At 47.6% G+C, this 19,279-nt stretch overlaps 1 protein-coding gene across 3 annotated transcripts in view; it reads left to right on the forward strand.

Moving 5' to 3' along the window:
• LAT (linker for activation of T cells) overlaps positions 1–19,279 on the forward strand; it is a 379,514-nt gene that overhangs the window by 235,340 nt on the left and 124,895 nt on the right. For all 3 annotated transcript variants that reach the window (XM_085618961.1, XM_085618963.1, XM_085618962.1), the window contains exon 5: positions 13,375–13,438. In XM_085618961.1, the coding sequence (XP_085475087.1) occupies positions 13,375–13,438 (64 nt within the window). The remainder of the gene's footprint in view (positions 1–13,374; positions 13,439–19,279) is intronic.

Raw genomic sequence — 19,279 nt, forward strand, 5'->3', positions numbered from 1 at the left:
GGTCGCAGCGGAGGGGTCCCAACAGCTCATCCCTCCGGTAGTCAATCCAGCAATAGCGGGAGGTCGCCCGCCGCCAGCAGCCAGGACTCCAGCGGAGGCCGCCACCACTGCTCCTTCGGGGACAAAATGGCGGCCGGTCGGAGCAAGCCAAAACAGCTAGGCCCGGCGGCACCTCCGGGGCCTCCGAGGCACCCCGCAGTAAAATAAGTTCCACCCCCGGCCTCCGATTGTCACGCACAGGGGGCCAGATGGTCCGACCCCATCAGAGAGTCCGCCGTACCTCGGCTAGGGGTCAGGGCTTCCGCAGTGCAAGGTGTCGCCATCACCAGCCCGAGTGCCGGGGCACCCGCCCCATGCCTTCCACACCGTCGGGCCCCTTCCCGCCAGGCTCCTTCAGTCACCGTCAAGCGGCGGGCCAGATCCCCTCCAGACCGCAACTTTCAGCACCAGGCCCAACCGAGGCGCCCGGACAGCTCTCCAATACGCTCCGCCCCTCGGGCTCGCCGCCGTCGTCCCTTGATCTCGGGCGAACTTTTGGGGGGGTTCCCCCGGAGCGATCCGGACAAAAACAGCACCGGTGTATGCCCCTGATGTTCCGCCACGCTCCTCTCCCGCGCTGAGCCTCAGCGGGGGGAGAGAAGCATAAGAAAAGGGCTTTAGCTTGGCCGGGCCGGAGGAGCTACGGGAGGAAGCGTCCGCTCACCCCGCCATCTTGGCCACGCCCCCCCAACTGTTGTGGTTTAACATGGTTTTATCTCTTTTATTGTTATACTCTGTTGTGGTCTAACATGGTTTTATTTCTTTTATTTTTTAACATTGATATGCATATGGTTGGGTTATTGTATTGGGGGAAGGTGTGTGGGGCATAGGTAGGTAGAATGTTGTGGAGTGCTATTGTGTAGATCTCTCTTTGTGAAAATTGCACCTTGCAATAAATAACCATATTTCAGTCTTTCCTGCATGGAGTCGACTTTTCGACAAAGAAGCAGCTGGTTTCTTCACCTGGGTCTTGTGAATATGAATAACCTGCTGTAAATATCCAACCCTCACCCCAGCCCTCATTTACCATCTTATTTCAGAACTATAGAACCTGAACTAGTGTTTGGAGGGCAGATCTGGTTTGATACCCGGCGGCAGGTTAGCCCAGCACCTTGTGACTCTGGGCAATAGCTCGCCTAATCTTCCCGCTTGCCCCCAGCGCCAGGACACCTCCAGGGCCGTACTGGCCGTAGCGGGCACCAGGCATTTAGCCGATGGGCTGCTGGGGGCCTGTTATGGGCCCCTGGAGGGCCGTTTTTGATACAGGGCCGTTTTTGCAGCATTGCTGCAATATCAGCCTCTGTAACAAAATCGTCCGAAATTGGCCATGCAAGCATGGGGGACCGGCCGAGCACTCTGCCAGGGCCGGTTTTGGTTCCCAGTTCAGCCCTGAACACCTCGCCTTAGTTAGCTGCGCGCTTTACAAATGCTGGTGATCCAGCGGTAATTTCACGGTAATTTCTCAATGCAAAACCTCATTTACCTCTAGTTTACTGCTTAAAGGAGATGTACCTTTGCCACCGTGTATCATCATCAGGAGACTTTACATACACATGAAAAATCAAATGCAATTAATATTTAAGGCAATAATGAGAGTTGTGAGTAGTTTTAAAGGGTTTTATTTTCTAGTCAAAAGTTAAGGTTCAGGGAGGAGCCTAGCGCTAGACCAAGATGGCCGCGTGAGCTTTGAGCTCCCGAGACCCTCGTGCCCTCCGTCGACTATCCTGTCTCTAATCCTGTTTGCATGCATGGCATCGTGCAGATGACTTGTCAGGGAGGCGATTGATGCCACCCGCGGTCGGATCGTCCACCGGGAACCGGAGTTATGCATGGCGGAAGATTGAGGCCTATCTCCGAGGGATGCCAGGGGCTAGAGTTGGCAGGATGCCCGACCTCTAATTGAACAACAGCGGCCAGGCGAGGTGTGAACTACCGGACGGAGGTCCCCATCCTTTCACTTTCACTTTCTCGCCCTTGGTTGGCCCTGCCCAGGGAGTGCTCTCGGCTGCTTTATTATCATTTGGACGCTCTGCACGCTACTCTGGCGGCCCATCGCAGGACTGCGCACTCCTGCCTCCTTTCGCTGAGAGAGGGTCGTCCTGTTTGAACCGACCTGCTTGAGCCAACCATGTCGGGCAGGCAGAGGTGGACCGGCTGAAGCCTAAGGCCACCAGGCGGGGAGCCTATACTCAGGCCAATAATATGGACCGGCTACGCCCAGCAGAAGGGGTCACCGGGTGGACCGAGCCAGTCGCCGGATGCACAGAAGACTGCCTCACCCTTGGCCCCGGAGCTCTCGCTCCAGGATGTCATGGGCGCGCTCGAAGGGCTGCAGACTTCGATTGGGAGACAGTTTGATGCCTTGGCGCACAAAGTGGATGCCATCTTGGTGGACGTTAATCTGATCCGCGCGGATTTGGGCAAAACGAACGAACGAGTTAAAACCCTGGACCTCAAGACCACGGGCCTCGCTGATGATGTCTCGGAACTACAGACCGAGGTCCGTAAGTTGCGGACCGAGAGTGATCTCGCCGCCCGTCGGCTGAAGGACTTTGAGAGCCGGGCCAGGCGCAACAACGTGCGCGTTATCGGGGTCCCGGAGTCCTCGGATGAGACTTCTGTAGACCTGCTAGTGGAGGACTTGGTGCTTAACCATCTGCAGCCTAAGGGTCTTGGAAAGTTTTTCGCAGTTGAGAGGGCCCATAGGGTGCCGGGTGGTAGGCCCAAGGTGGGAGCCCCACCGAGGCCGATTGTCGCCCGGCTCTTTCATTTTCGAGATCGGGACGCTATCCTGCAAGCATCGAGGGTGATGGGCCCGGTCCCCTTCCAGAACGCGTCGGTGAATTTCTATCCTGACTTCACCCAGCAGGTGCAGAGGCAGAGGCAGGGCTTCCTGGGGGTGAAGAGGCGGCTTCGGGAGAGGGAACTGAAATATGCCATGCTCTTCCCTGCCAGACTACGTGTGGTGTACGAAGACCGAACATTCTTTTTTGAGTCGCCTGTCATGGCCGATGAATGGCTGGACGCTCTGCCCCGACGACGGACGGGAGAGGACACTGCCGCAGACGGGGACAGTGGCCGGGATGAACAAGGTTGATGTCTTCGGAACCGGACTGACTCGATTTGACTCTAGCTAATGACTTGAACAGAATGCAGTAAATACGGAGGGTTGTGGGAGGACGAGGGGGACTCTTTCCTCCCTTAGGGTACTTTTTGTAGATTTTGGGTTTGGTAGGGCGACAGGCACACTGCAAGTTGGGGGGGCTTTGTAAGCTGCAGCAGGGGTGCAGGGTGGGGGGGATAGTTGGGATTTTGGGTTTGTTGTTGGGGGGTTTGTTTCTGCAAGGCGTATTGATTATTTTCAGGACTGTTCCATGGTGGCTCTTCGGGTGTGGGGTGGGCCTCCTTACGTTTGGGGATGGGGGGTAGGGGTTTTAGTGTTATTAGCTGGAATGTTAATGGTTTGGGGGATCGCATTAAGCGCGGGATTGTTTTGCAATTCTTGAAACGGTCATTGCCGGATGTCGCCCTACTGCAGGAGACGCACCTTATAGGTAACACGTGCTATGCTCTTAATAGGAAGGGGTATAAATTCATAGCTCATTCGGGATTTTCCTCTGGGTCCAGGGGTGTGGGCATCCTAGTCAGAGCCTCGCTACCATTTGAGGTGGACTCCACCATTGTTGACGATAGGGGGAGGTTTGTGGCGGTGGCGGGGCGGTGGGAAGGAAGAACTTTGGTTTTAGTTTCGGTTTATGTCCCGCCGGCCCTGCAGGCCTCCACGTTTACAGATCTGGGTAGGGCCTTGCTGGATCTCCCGGGGGTATGCTTGTGGTGGGGGGTGATTTCAATGCTGTCGGCTCTGGGCTGCTGGATAGATACCCGCCCAGAGACACAGGGGGGGCTCAGAAGTGGCTTCCAGACTTTCTTGACACACTTGGCCTGATAGACTGCTGGAGGCTCCGGCACCCCACACAGAGCCAATACACCTTCCACTCCGGAGCGCATGGTAGCCTCTCTAGGATTGATTACCTGCTCACTCTGGCTGCGCACGCCTCATTGGTGTCCGAGGCCAGGCACATGGCGCGTGGTATATCGGACCATTCGCCAGTGTGGGTCAGGCTGGATGTTGGCCGTGAGGGAGGGGGAAGGGTGGCTCCTATTAACCCTTGGTACTTCCGAGACCCCAAGATGCGCAGCGCACTGGTGAAGACAGTTGATAATTTTTTCAAGGACAATCAGGGATCCGTGGACTCGGCAGTGTCGCTGTGGGAAGCATTTAAGACCGTGCTGCGAGGGGAGGCCCTCTCCCTTGTAGTGGCGGCCAAGCGGCGGAGAGATGGCGAGGTTATGCAGGTTGAGGAGGAGATTGTGGCTTTGGAGGGAGCGCTAGAGGAGGAGGTTACAGAGGCCTCACTGCATGAGCTGAGCTTGAAGCAAGCCGAGTATAAGGACCTGGTGACGAATGCCGCTAAGACCCTCAGTAGGGAACAGCAGGGCCGCTTGTATGATGTTGGTGACAAGGCCGGGAAACTCCTAGCTTGGCTGGACAAAAAAGAACGGGTTAATAGAGTAGTGCCGGAGTTGACGGGAGAGGGGGGAGAGGTGATTGTGGAACCTGAGAGGATTGTACAGTGCTTCACGGACTATTTCCATATGGTTTATGCCTCAGTGTCGGATAGGCTGCCCGAGGACTCGCGTGACCTCTTGCGTGATATCGCTTTGCCCTGTCTTTCCGACGCAGATAGGGACGATCTGGATGGAGACATAACGGTCGATGAGGTGGCGGGAGCTATCCGCGCGCTGAACTCGGGCAAGGCCTCGGGCCCGAATGGCTTGCCAATTGACCTGTATAAGCTGTTTCCGGATAGGGTTGCCCCTCACCTGCGCGCCATGTTCGTGGAGGCGCGGGGGAGTGGGACCCTCCCGTTGGATCAGCGACTGGCGACATTTGTTGTTATACACAAAGATGGTAAACCCCGAGATAAGTGTGCCTCATATAGGCCTATCTCACTTCTTAACGCTGAGCCGAAGATTCTGGCTAAAGTCCTTGCGGCCCGATTGATCAGGGTACTTGGAGACCTGATCCACCCGGATCAATCCGGTTTTATTCCGCATCGTAACACTGCGTTAAACCTTCGGCGCCTTCATGGTGTAATCGCCAGGGCGGGCACGCTGCGTGAACCAGCTGTTGTGGCGTCTCTCGATGCCACGATGGCCTTTGATACGGTGGAATGGGCATATTTGTGGGCTGTGCTAGCCAAGTTCGGCTTTGGCCATGGTTTTGTGAGCTGGGTGAGGTTGCTGTATGAGGGACCCCTTGCGAGTGTGGTGGTAAATGGCCGGGCGTCGACTCCGTTTCAGCTTGGGAGGGGCACTCGGCAAGGTTGCCCCCTGTCGCCATTGTTGTTCGCCCTCGCCCTTGAGCCACTGGCGGCGTGGATACGCTGGAACCCGGATATACGGGGACTTAGATGGTCGCCCGAACACGAGGACCGCATTTCGCTATATGCTGATGACATCCTGTTGTATCTTGCCTCGCCCAAGAAATCGCTGATAGTGGTCTGTGACGTTCTTACATCTTTCGGTAGGAATTCGGGTCTCGTCATCAACTGGAGTAAATCGTATCTATATGTTCTGAGTGGCGAGGTTCCACCGATACCGCGAACTTGTTCGATCCAGATCGCTCAGCAGGGCTTCGTGTATCTGGGGATCTTTATCTCCACGGACTCCGCTTTGCGGAATGAGAGGAACCTGCTCCCCCCCCTAGCGCGCCTGCGGCGGGATGTAGAGGGCTGGCGGAGGCTGCCGCTCTCCCTCGTTGGGCGCGCTGCCTTGTTCAAAATGATGTCTCTCCCCCGGTTCCTCTACGCATTGCAGAATACTCTAGATTGGGTACCGGCCAAATACTTTCGGGAGATCGAAAGCCTCCAACAAACGTTGTTGTGGGACGGGCGGCCGCGAATAGCAATTGCTAAGTTGACGCTTCCATGGTATGATGGGGGTATTGCGCTTCCAGACATCCGACGCTACTATTGGGCCACCCAGCTGAGCGCGATTAATCATGGTATCTATGGCCCTGCCCTCAGCCCTGGTTATGCCATGGATAGGTGGTTGCTGCGTGGTGGTAACTATCACAGGGCGTTGTACTCGCGGTCCCTGGACTCGTCCCTCACGGGGCCCACTGGGGTGGCGGTGCGTGTGTGGAGGATGGCAACTGACTCGCTGGGCTGGAAGGATAGGCTCACCCTCGCTACCCCGCTGTTTGAATCTGAAAGATTGGGTAGGCTTTGGCATACAAAAGGTTTTGATAAATGGGACCTGATCGGCATCTCCAGGGTCGGAGATGGGCTGATTAAGGGGAGGGTGAAGTCCTTTGAAGAGTTGCAGAAGGAGTATGAGCTGGGGACTTCCGAGGTTTTCCGCTATGTTCAGGTGCGTCATGCCCTCCGGTCAGTCCTCGTGGAGGGTGAGAAGGTGCCTGAGTCCTCCCCTTTGGAGGACCGGATCCTTGATGGCCATATGCCTGAGAGCACGATCTCGCTCATCTACAAGAAATTGATAAACGTCCGGGTGGATACGCTTCTGGGGCTGCGGGACCAGTGGACTAGGGATGGACTTGAGTTGGATGACGAGGATTGGCAGTCTGCTGTTTCCTCTCCCAAGGAGGTTGCGATCCCGTCGCGTCTGAGGCTGGTGCAGCTCAAAATACTGCATCGAGTGTATGTGACGGGGCCAAGGCTGGTTCATATGGGATTCTCTGAGGAAGGCCTATGTAGGAGGGGATGTGGTATGGTGGGTACTTTCCTGCATATCATCTGGGAATGTGGTGTCATCGCGGAATTCTGGAGGAGAGTCCATGCAGTGATGGGGGAGGTGACGGGCATTGCTATGCAGCCGGAAGCGCGGTGTTGTCTCCTGAATGTCTGGGGGCCCACTGATCACGATGCGGCACAGACCCAATGGGTGACTCTGGGTAACATGGTCGCTAAGAGAGACATCGCGCGATTGTGGGGCTCCGTGGGGCCCCCCACATTGACCGCGTGGAAAGAAAATATGGATTGGAGTATGCTCAGGGAAAAGACAGTATATTGCGCTAGAGGCCGCCCTCGGAAGTGGCACGCCATCTGGGGGCGGTGGAATCAATACAGGGGGGGAATATGTCTTGCCCCTGATTTGGATCCCCCTGAGGAACAGCTTTCTTCTTGACATTCTTTCCAGCTCAGTATATAAGATGTGATGATTAATTGACTTCTTGGGCCTCTGTTGTCCCCCTTCTTCCTCTTATCACAGTACTGTGACTGTTAGATGATTGGGGTCCGGCCTCCCCTGGGGGGCTATCACCATGGGCATTCAGTGTTCTTGCCTTGCTGGGGTTTGTTGTGTGTTTGTGTTTACTTAAAAATGGAATCTTTTCACTGCTCCTTTAATGCAATGTGGACGCTTCTTTGTCCTTCTCTATCGAAGCTGCCGAACCTCCGGGTTGTCGGCTGAATAGCTGTGTCCAGACTCTTGGAGAAATAAAGGTTTTTAAAAAAAAAAAAAAAAAAAAAAAAAGTTAAGGTTTACTGATTCTGTATTCATTAATCAAATATCAATCAGGTTACAGAATTGAAAAATAGGAAAAAATAAAATGAATACAGAACATATTATAGGTTGCATACAAAGCACTTCATGAAAGAAAGGGAATGAGGCATAAAATGTTAGTCAGAACTCTTTAAAGAGTTTCAGGAAAAATATAATTCATGAGTGAGTTTTGCAAGGTTAATCAATAATTAATACTTGGCAAAAATCTCCCATAAAGAGAAATAAATGCATAAGACAAATAAATATTTTCAAAGCCTTAGTCAATGCATCAAATTTAAAGTTTTAGCATCTAAATCTAAACCTGTTCTGTTCCTCTCAGCTGCTCTCTCTGTGTCTGACACAGAAGCTGAGCATAGCCCCCACCCTTCTCTGAGGCTTCGCAGAACCTTAAAAAAACTGTCTGTTCTGCCTCGTGTCCTGTTAAAAACATATGAGCAGCCCCCCTCTCTCAGCTTAGCGACCAATATTTCAAGCAAAAAGTCACGTGACTTGGTCTTCGTAGCTTGTCCAATCAGATTTTTCGGAACACATCCACACCCTTGGACTGACTGGTCACGTCATCAATCAGGCGAATTCTTGTATCACATTTGAGTCTTGTATTAAATGACTAACATCCTGACATTTTTGCAACAAAAGTATTAATTATGCGGAATCAGAAAATGCATATTACAAGGAAAAAAAAGTGTGCTTTTCACTTTTCACTTCACATTATGAATGAAGTAATCTTTGTTTAAACAAACTGTAACTGATAAAAGTTTGCAACATGCCTTCATGAAGAGATGGAACCAGAGGCATAAATTATAACAAAGGTCTTTTCATTGAAAGGAGACTGGAGGAAACAGAGAGCAAACATTCCTCTGTTATCTCCAAGGCTAAAGGCCGCAGTAGGCCTGCCACTGAGCTGTGTATTTCAGCCTTTTATACACTGTAAAAGGCGTGTTAATTGAGCACAATTATATGCTCTTTGAAAGTTCAAAGCACATTTTCTAAATTAGATGTACATTCTATAGTGAGATTAAACCCCAATTCATCACATTCAAACATGGCTGTTTAATTAATTGAGCATGTTTTTACATGAAAGCACTTGAGACTAAAAGCATCTTGACCAGGCCTCATTCATGTGTCATGTATTTTCACTTGCACCAAAATTCTGTGTGCCATTTTAAAGTACAGTTTGAGTCTGAAACACAAAACAGAGCAATGCCTACTCTAGGTGAAATCTAGGCTCCGTCACTGGTATTATTATTATTAAGGGGAATCACAGCTAATTGTATTTGTAAACGGTTATGTGTGTTACTGTAATGTCAAATTCATTTATGGATATGATGCCAAATCAGATCTCTGAATATCTCTGAAGGTGAAGAATGACAGTAGGTGAGCCTTCACTCTGGCTTATCGTCTAGAAACATTTACCATTTGAAATCTATATTCTGTTCTTAGCATCGAGACAAAACCACAGTGTCTACTATTCCAATTCAAAACATACTGCGTTAATTTTAGGTCACTAGTTTTGCAACAGCCAGAATATTTTGCAGTATAATTCTACTTCCCTCATAGATCAGTGTATCCAAACAAGATCTCTTAAGAATAGGCACATTTAAATTTTAAAAAGCCACATTTTCCAGGAGTGTTCATTATCATGATGCGCAAGATAAGAGGCCGCATTAATGTTATTTCAAATTAGATTATTTTATCTTTATGAAATGCTATTCTGACTCATTATGAGTAGCCTGTTTAAATGGGATCTGTTCAGCGATTCTTGATAACCATATTTTACAATTAGAAGACGGTCAGCTAACACCGCGCTCCTGCATTTTCCTACTATACATATTGGCAGGCCAAAGCTGCTGAAATGTATTGAGTGAGAAATTCACAATAAGTCATCCCCATGCTAGTCATCTTTTTTTTTTAGGTATTAACGCCTAATTGGAAGTTATTTATTGTGTCCAATAAATTCCTACCCAGAGGTCAGATTTTGTTGGGTCCAGCAAATATCGGCTCAAACACCAGGGACTCATAATAGCGGTCGTAGGCTTTTATTGGGTGCCCTGCTGTTTTTGGAACAATCTAAAAAGCTATATTACTAAGGTCTGCTAACGATATTAATATTAGGTTCCATTGAAAAACAATTTGAGTTGTTTTCAAATTTTCAGATGAATTGCAATGTGGTGCAGGTCAGAACTGGGAGGTTCTTCCAGGTTGCTAGGCCTTGGACCGAAAAGGCTCTACCTCTTGTTTTTTTACCTGCGGTCTGTCACTAGGAACTTAAAGAGGCCCTTTTAACAACCATACGGATATTGGAATTTATTTTAAATAAAAGGTGGGCACATGTCGGTAAATAGAGCAGTGTGCAATGCACAATGTTCGTTCAGAATAATTCTCTGGCAGACCCCGGAAACGAGTGAAGAGATCACTAGAGTCACGGCCAAATACAACTTATGAGTTTACAGCCTGCCCTATTTTGAATATAAAGCTGTAAATAAGGACTGCATTCCCTGGAGAGAATTAATTAAAACACTCAAGGAACAAAAGGCAGAACAAACGCAGTTTATATTTGCACAAAAACATGGATTCTTCCACCCGGCATCCCTTGGTACAAAGAAAAATATAAGAGACAGAAATATTTTCATAAATGTAATACTGTAATTTGAGTTATCCTCTGCATCCGAGTACTTGATCCAGACAAGAAGAACTGCCAAGATACCATGCATCATAATCCACAAACCTTTACAGCCCAGGATGATTGGTGGCATGGTTTTAAGACTCTCTGGGATGCCAAGTTGGCCCATTTGGAGTTGCAGGAGAAGAAGCGCCTGTAAACCATCTTGGACTGCAGTGGAGCTTCCACTCTGATTGCTTTATTTTAGTTTTCCATTTATAGGTTCAATAGAATTTGCTTCAAAACCAATGAAGACATACCCACTGTCGAATTTTCCAAGCTGATGCAGCAAAACTGTGAAGTATAGAAAGTAAGTTTTGAATCTGTGGCTGGGCACACACTATCTACTACTCAAGTTCGCTCTGTCTTTGCCCGCTACTAGACAAGTGGAAGAAGGCCTCTCTCTAAAGGAAAAGGTATGCGCTAATAAGAACAGTGTATTCATTAGTGAAACAAAACTTAGCCTTGGAGAAACACAACTCAACAGAGACCTTTTCTCGAAAATAGTGAAGAATACGTTTTGATTATAACTCAAAATGGCGCTGACATAGAAAATGGCACCGCGAACGCTAACATATATAGAACAACAAGCAAACATGATGTTTCCAATTCTAACAGACTGCTGCCACCTCTCCTGCACGTATCCTCTATGTGATGGAGCTTTGAACTGCAGTTGTCTCTTGTGCACTTGATCTGTACATGGTGGAAGCTAACACAGCAGCTGCCTCTCCTGCATATGCATACATTGTTCCCGCCCTTCCTGCACTTATTGTATATGTGATGGAAGCTTGCACTGCAGCAACCTCTCCTGTATTTTTCTGTTTGTGGTGGAAACTTGCACCGCTGCTACCTCTTCTGCGCTTATCTTGTATGTGGTGGAAGCTTGCACTGCTACTGCCTCTCCTGTGCGTATTCTCTACGTGGTGGAAGCTTGCACTGCTGCTTCCTCCACTGTGCTTATCCTGTACATGGTGGAAGCTTGCTCTGCTGCTGCATCTCCTGGACTTATCTTGTATGTGATGGAAGATGGTACTGCTGCAACCTCATGCAATTTTTCTGTACATGGTGGAAGCTTGCACTGTTACTGCCTCTCCTGCGCTTACTCTTTAGGTGGTGGAAACTTGCACTGCTGCTGGCCCTTCCTCACTTATCTTGTAGATTGTGGACGTTTGCCCTGCTGCTGCCTCTCTTGCACATATTCTGTTCGTGGTGGAAGCTAGAACTGCTGCTGCCTCTCCTGTGCTTATCCTGTAGGTTGTGGAAGCTTGCACTGCTGCTGTCTCTCCTGCGCTTATCCTGTACATGGTTGAGCCTTGTACTGCAGCTGTCTCTTGTGCACTTGTTCTGCATATGGTGGAAGCTTATACAGCAGCTGCCTCTCCTGCAGATGCTTGCACTACTTCTGCCCTCCTGTATTTATTCTGCACAAGATGGATGCTTGCACTGCTGCTGTGTTTCATGAGCTTATTATGTATGTGGTGGTTCTATTGCCTACTTCTCCTGTCTCCTACCCATATCTTTTAATAATCTCAATATCATCCATCTGGTATTTCCTCTTTTTTTCCTCTCTCTTCCTTCGTTTAATATTTTAACTTACCCAAATTCTTACTTCTATCAATTTCACTGCTTGTTGTCATCATCTCTTCCTTTTTTCTTTCTTTGCCCTGTGGTTAATATGGTCACTTGATCTTTTTTTCTTTTGTTCACTATTGTCATTTTGATGATTTGGATTGTTGTTCAATATTTTATTCTTCTCCTTCTTTAACTGCTTCATGACATGACATGTTTGGACCAAGATACAAAAGTATTCAAGAGCAGCCAATACAACGCAAACACTGTTTTTAAAAAAATATATAATAGACTTCTGTTATGCCCAAATACCCAAAGTAAACGGTATCCCACTGTAATGGACACTTGTTGGACATGCTCATCCCCAAATGCTGATCTGTTTCATATGTTATTTTCTTGCTCATCTGTTCAAAGTTTCTGTAAACGTATATGGTCTCAAGTTAATGTATTTTTTGGACCTAATTTCTCTTTTTCACTTACTCATGTGTTCTTGGGGAGTCTCTCCCCTATTTGGAATAAATATCCATCCAATGTCAAAATTATTGATTTGTTATTAGCAGTCGCCTTTCAGCAAATCACTAAAAACTGGAAAGACTTCACCAAAATCTCCTATCAGGCTTGGTGGTATGCTGTTTGCCATAACCACAGGTTGGATACTTCTTTTGTTTATCCTATACATATGGCTATGAAACGTTTGAATTTATGGTTACCTGTTACGCTGTATATTGATGCAAGTGCCAAAAGATCTTTTTTGTTGAAGCCCTCTCAACAAGAAGTGCTTAAACCACCATGAACCCCCTAAATGTTCCTTCGTTTTACCTTCATATTAATTGTATTTCCTTCTTACCTCTTTGATTTTTATTCTTTTCATTTATTAATCCAATTCATGCATTTCTTTTAGGGTTTCTTTGCAATGTGATGACCTTTGACTAATTCTATGTATTTTATATTGACACCTTTATTCTTTCAATACAATTCTTTCTGAACTAAAAAAAAATAATGTATGTGGTGGAAGCTTGCACTGCTGCTGCCTCTTGCTGTTATTCTGTAGGTGGTGGAAGCTTGCTCCGCTGCGGGCTCTCCTGCGCCTATCCGGTACATGGCGGACGCTTGCACTGCTGCTGCCTCTCTTGCGCTTATTGTGTATGTGGTGGAAGCTTGCTCTGCTGCTACCTATCCAGTAAAGCTTGAACTACTGCTGCTTCGCTGGACGTATTCTGTGTGTGGTAGAAGTTCGCAGTGCTGCTTCCTCTCCTGAACTTAGCCTGTACTGGTGAAAGTTTGACGAGCTGCTGTCTGTCATGCTCTTATTCTGTAGGCTGATTGCCCACTTCTCTGTGTGTAAGAAAGACTCACTGATGCCCCGGCGGTATCTATTCTCTGTATGCTGAAGGAACGCTTGTTTTCTGCCTTTGAATCCACCAGCTCTGTAGCTTCGACTGAGGTGGCCACATAACAAGGACTGAGATGGTATTCTGTTTCTCCTTCACTAACTTAAATATCGATCTCTCGTACAACAGATGCTCAGCAAAGAGGGCCCCTCGATCCCCCCACAGACCGCATGGACCACTTCCTGTCCATTTCGTGAGTATCTTTCTTACAGTGAAACAGTTTCTTCCTCCTTTCACTCGCAGTCTCATAATGTGTGGTTAAAGTGCGATTAAAGCAGTGACGCAGATTTCTTTGTTTGCTTGTGGTTCATTGGTGCATGCACATTTACAGTTATTACTGACCGATCACCAAAATGTAAAGAAGTCTGATGTTCAAGATAGGTCAGTGGTTTGCAGATTTACCTCAAGTGAGAGAATATGTGCCTGTGTGTGTGTGTGTGCGTGCAGGAGCATGAGTAGCGTAGACACTTTCTTTTTGTGTGCCGTTGGACACTTGTAGTGTCTATTGCAATAAGGGCAGCCCTAAAGGCACTTAGAACCAGGAGCAGTACAGTACTAAAATGCTACAAAGGCTCTAGGTGAGACGCATGAACCTTATAGGTGACTGACAAATGTATAACAGTGAATTGTCAACCAACAAACAAGGCAAACGAGCCCACTTTTGAAATGAAACAAGATAACTGAAGATAAAGGCAATTTGTGCACTTGTAGCCACCTCTAAATTGTGTGCATTAAAACGTATGCACTATTAAAGTGTGCCCTATCCATGACTACCCACACACAAAATTACAGGCAGAGATTTACACCTCTACCCGCGAGTACATTTATGGGTTTTTTCTATTTTCAAACGTTCCCAATCCTACATCTTGAAAGTTGAGCTAGGCATAGGTTGTTAGAAGCGTGAGTAGGAATGTCTTGTGACATTTTACTCATGTTTCTATTCCCCAATTTGGAATTGTCCATAGCACAGAATTCTGCCTCCTGTGCAAGTGAACTTTTTTTGGACTGCGGGAAAAACATTTTCCCCCATCGACAAAGCCCTTCCCCTACATCCCCATCTTATCTGGGGGTGAACAGTTCCCCTTCCCAGCCTGTAAGGGGAGATACTTGAGCTCACAAAATAACATGTTTGTGGAAGGTCACAAACGTACAATGGCAAACCACGTATTAGAACACCCATGCCTCACCTCACGAGTGAGATTTACCACTGCACATTTCTCTGCAATCATAGCGGAGAAATCTGCAACAGTAAATACAAATATGCCAGCTAAGAATCCTTTTGTGGATTTCAGAAAGGCATAAAGATTCAAATTCAGTCGTAAACATGTTTATGACTGAATTTCCTTTGTGAATAGTGCCTTCTGTGTGGTTGTGCTTTATTACTGTGTGCATCTTTAAGTGTCCGGGTAGGAATATACTCATGTGCCTATTTAAAGTATTAACACGTTTAGTAAAACCTTAATGGCATTTCAGCCCCTTGGAAGGTAGGACTGGAGGAAAATAATGAGTGAATGTCACTTTCTCATTATGAGTCATATCCTACGGTTGGGATCCATGTTGTTTGGGGCAGCAATTAACGCTGTCATTGCCAGCAACTGTGGCTTAAAATACTTACTAAGTAATTACTTTGTAACTACGCTTCTCCGCCAGCTGATCTGCTTAGATTCATATTCTTTCAGACATTTACCTTGTCAAGATCAGAAATCTAAGACACTTTTATATTCAGGTTTTTCCCTTTTGCAGTCCAAGAACTGGGCATAAATTATTTAGCAAATGGCTGAAAGCTAAAAAAGATGTCCATACAGGCAGCCATTTTAGATTTCACGAAAGCACGGATGTGACATCACACACCTTTCACCGTCCAGTGGCATCACAAGATTGAACATTTTTCCCATCCATTGCCCCTAGCAGCTTCCTTTTTGTTGCTGAGGGGGCGTAGGAAGGACAAGGAGTGAAAAATAAAGAAAGCAAAGAGGTAACACAGAACAGTATCCCCACTTTATTTCTGTCGATGCCTTCATGATCCAGTACCAGTGGCGGCTTCTCCACTATGGCAGAGGAGCACCACCCTACTGCTTTCTTGCAGTGCAAGAAGCAAAAATATAAAATGGTAATAAGAGAGCAGGGCAGGGGAGGAGTGGTTTGGCCACTCCTGAGTACGCAATGACTCTTTGGTCGGGCCTCTCGGGCCGCCCGAACCAGTTGTGCGCACTTTCCCCTTCTCCATGCAGGCAGAACATGCCCACCTCTTCAGCCTCTGGCTGTCACGGCGCTCAGGCCAATCACAACGCTGCATTGTAGCGTTGTGATTGGCTTAGGGGAGGGAGCCTGGCTGCCTGCTTCCTGTTCCTGTCGGAGGCAGGAGCAGGACCAGAGGAGATGCGGCACCCGGCCTCAAGGTAAGTTTTCTTTTTTACGAAATGTACTGTAAGATCAGGGTCACTGGAATGCAATTGTGCGACCGCAGCGATTTTCGCATAGTTATAGATTTGCTGCATTTGCCACATAATCTGCAGAGTTTAACAAAAAAAAACATTTGTTTCTAGCTGAAACGGTTCATAAGTTACTAGAAGTGCAGCGACTCATGTTGCCGCCCAATGGAAGGTCCTTTGGAAAGCTGGACTGCTCAAATTTATGTTGCTTATTGCTATATTTTGGTCCTAAACTGGTACTAATGAGCTGCAATGAACACCCATACAGTGTTACCAAGTTTAAAAACAGACAAAATAATGAAGTAATACTGTTACAAAATATGCCACACTATGCTGCATCATTTGCCTTTTCTTGCTGCATAATTAACTCAACTCTGCTGCTTAACTTTACCCTCTCCTGCCGCATAATTCCAGTGGCACTGCTTACAATAAGATACAATGATCTTGAGAGATGTAAAGACTGCTATAAACAAGCACTGATAATGCAAATCAGTCTCACTTGCATGTAAAGGTAAGCAGAACCAAGTGGCATTTTTAGTGTTTGCTTTTTTGCTGACTTTGACGTTGGTGGGCACCCAAGTAAACCACTTAATAGTGATATGTTGGAAACCTAATCCCATCCAGGCACATCACTAACTGTGCACTCACACAGGCACACAAGCACACCGCTCCCCATGCACCCATACAGATACATTGGTTATTGTTTAAATGTACAGGAATGTAAATGTACAGGAATTTATATAGCGCAAATCACCAAGCGGTCTCTAAGCGCTTGCTTAGGGAACCCGTCCTGGTATTCCCCTGTGAGATAACCCTGCAGGGCATCTGCAAGGTGAAAGCCAGGCATCCCGCCGCGAGGGGCCCATGTGGAGATTAAGCAAGCTATTGCCCAGAGTCACAGAGTGTGAACCCATGAATCGAGTATGCACTGGAGCGAGAATTATCGAGTCCATGGACATTTATGGACTCAAGACCCAGCCAAGCCGGGAATTGAACCCTGGTCCCGGGCTGACCTCTGCTTCCAGGTCTGCCTCATCTAACCAGTGAGCCACACTTCTCCACTCATGCAGACACTCTCCTGACTCATGTGCATATACCAGCACTCGCCTCACCCCATGCACTAATACAATCCCTTCACAACCTGCACTTTTACAGACACTTCTCCATCCTGTATTCATATAGACAATCCCTTTACTCTGTGGTCATAATAAACATTGAGACCATTCACTCAGGTACATTACTGAGCTTGCACTCATACAGCCACATGGGATATTCTCACTCACTCAGGCACACCAATCGCCCTGCACTAACACTGCTCACTATAAACGTATACAGACACACACCTTCCCTGCCTCACACTGCTACCACTTCACCCTACTCTCACACATCAACACCTCATACCCTTTGTTGACGCAGCAACACCCCGAATAATGGGTTCACACAGGCACTCACCTTACCATGCACTCATAAATGCACTCATCTTATCCTGCACTCATACAAACACTGCCTTCACCCTGCACTAATACAGATCCTTCCTCACACCATGCATTCATACAACGCTCCCCTCACACCATGTACTCATACAGAGATTCCCGTCATCCAGCACTTGTACAGACAGCCCCCACTCCCCTCACCTTACACTCATGCATTTACTTGCCTTTTACCACACTCACAACAATGATGCAATGCACTCAAGTACACTACTCAGCTTGCACTTACAGAGGCACACTGCTCATCCTTACTCACGCAGCTACATCATTCACTTACACAGGCCACCACTCACCATTTTTTCATATAGACACTCACCTTCCCTGCACCTGCAAACGTACTCTTGTCAGCCCAAACTCACACAGCAGTACCCCTTATACCACATTCACACAGCAGCACCCCTTACCCAGGGTTCACACAAGTACACCCCTCACCATACACTCATAAAGGCATTCTGATCACTCTACATTCACATAGGCTCATCATCAAAAAAGTCACTCATACAGACACATCATCCACTCTGCTTTCTTGCATGAACACCACTCATCCTGCACTCATAAAGACATTGCCCTCCCCCTGCACAGGTTCATACAGGCACACCATTCACTCTACACTCACAGACAATCCTTTGAACCTGCACTCAATCAGACAGTTTCTAAGCCTGATAGCATTAGACACTCCTTTACCCTGAAATCATAAATACACACCCCAAATATCATGAACTCATACAGATACTCCCTTCACACCATGCACTCTCACACACACTTCCCCCACCATGCACTCTTACAGATTTCCCCTTACTCTGCACTTATTATACACATTGAATCCAAGCTCTCAGATACATTACCCAGCTTGCAATCATGTTGCCTCAATGCTCATCTTCACTACATGGGTACATCACGCATCCTACACTCACACAGGTACACCCTGCACTCACAGGCACACTGTTACCATACACTGCCACAGGAACTTCATTCACCCTGTAGTCATACAAGGCCGTTCCTCACCCTATACTCATGCAGGCACTCCTCTTACTCTGTACTCACAATGCTTACCACTCACACCGCACATTCCTTACCCTGCACTCTCACAAGCACACCGCCTACTGAAAACTTACAAAGCTGCACCCTCACTCTCTAGTGATACAGGCACACCTCTGAAACTACACTCAAACTGGCACAACCCTCACCATGTAGTCACAGAGGCACACCCCACACCCTTAACTCACACAGGGGCAATCCTTGGTGGGACAGGAATGTCCCCTACATGTTGTATAGTTGTGTTCCACTGCCCTAAGTGCCCAACTGTGTGTATCTGGTATTCTGGTTTTGGCCCTAAAGTCACACTAATCTAAGGCTAAGCACAGAGGCCTATGCCTGCCCCTTGACATCAAGTGCGTTCTCATTGACAGACAGTGGATTGCTGTCCTTATGATAGGTTGAGCAATAGAGTGGTAGTGAATCCATAGTTATTTCCAGACCTTTTTTTATCTACATCACTGGAGCGAATGCCTACTGGACCACTTGTGTAAAGTGTAGTTTCTGTGCGCTTGCCCAGCTCCAATCACAAACATCCCAAGTGCATGTTGTGCATGTTTGTTTGTGTAGCCTGCATGGTGAGTGAACTAGAGTAATAGAGGGCTGAGGATACCGATGGCCTGGCCTTTTGCACAGCATGAAGGTGAGTTTTCCCACAGACAGTGGAAGTAAGTTGCTGTCATTCTTGGAACTGGAGTGAGGAAACCTAAACACTTAATTGAGGGATGGGCAGACAAGTCTCCTTTATAAATTCAATTAGGTATTTTACTGAGCCAGGGGCTACAGATAAGTTTACCCGAATCACTGCCATTTAGTGAATGGTGGAGGTGAAGTTTGGGACTGCAGACTCTAACGTGCAAAGTTATGGGGCCTCTTTAAAAGAGGCCCAAACTTTTGTCTCTCCTTGATCACACTCTTCAGATGACTGGTGCCAGCCAGGTGCCCATTGTACCTCTGTTGAGGTTGCTTCAGGCTGGCACACCAATCGCCTGTTGGGAGAATCATCACTCTACACATAGGCTGTGTTTGGAGAGCAGTCTGAAAAGGACAGTTGAAATGAGAACCACATAAAACCGC

The sequence above is a fragment of the Triturus cristatus genome, chromosome 7 (assembly GCF_964204655.1).
Source record: "Triturus cristatus chromosome 7, aTriCri1.1, whole genome shotgun sequence".
Classification (NCBI taxonomy): Eukaryota; Metazoa; Chordata; class Amphibia; order Caudata; family Salamandridae; genus Triturus; species Triturus cristatus.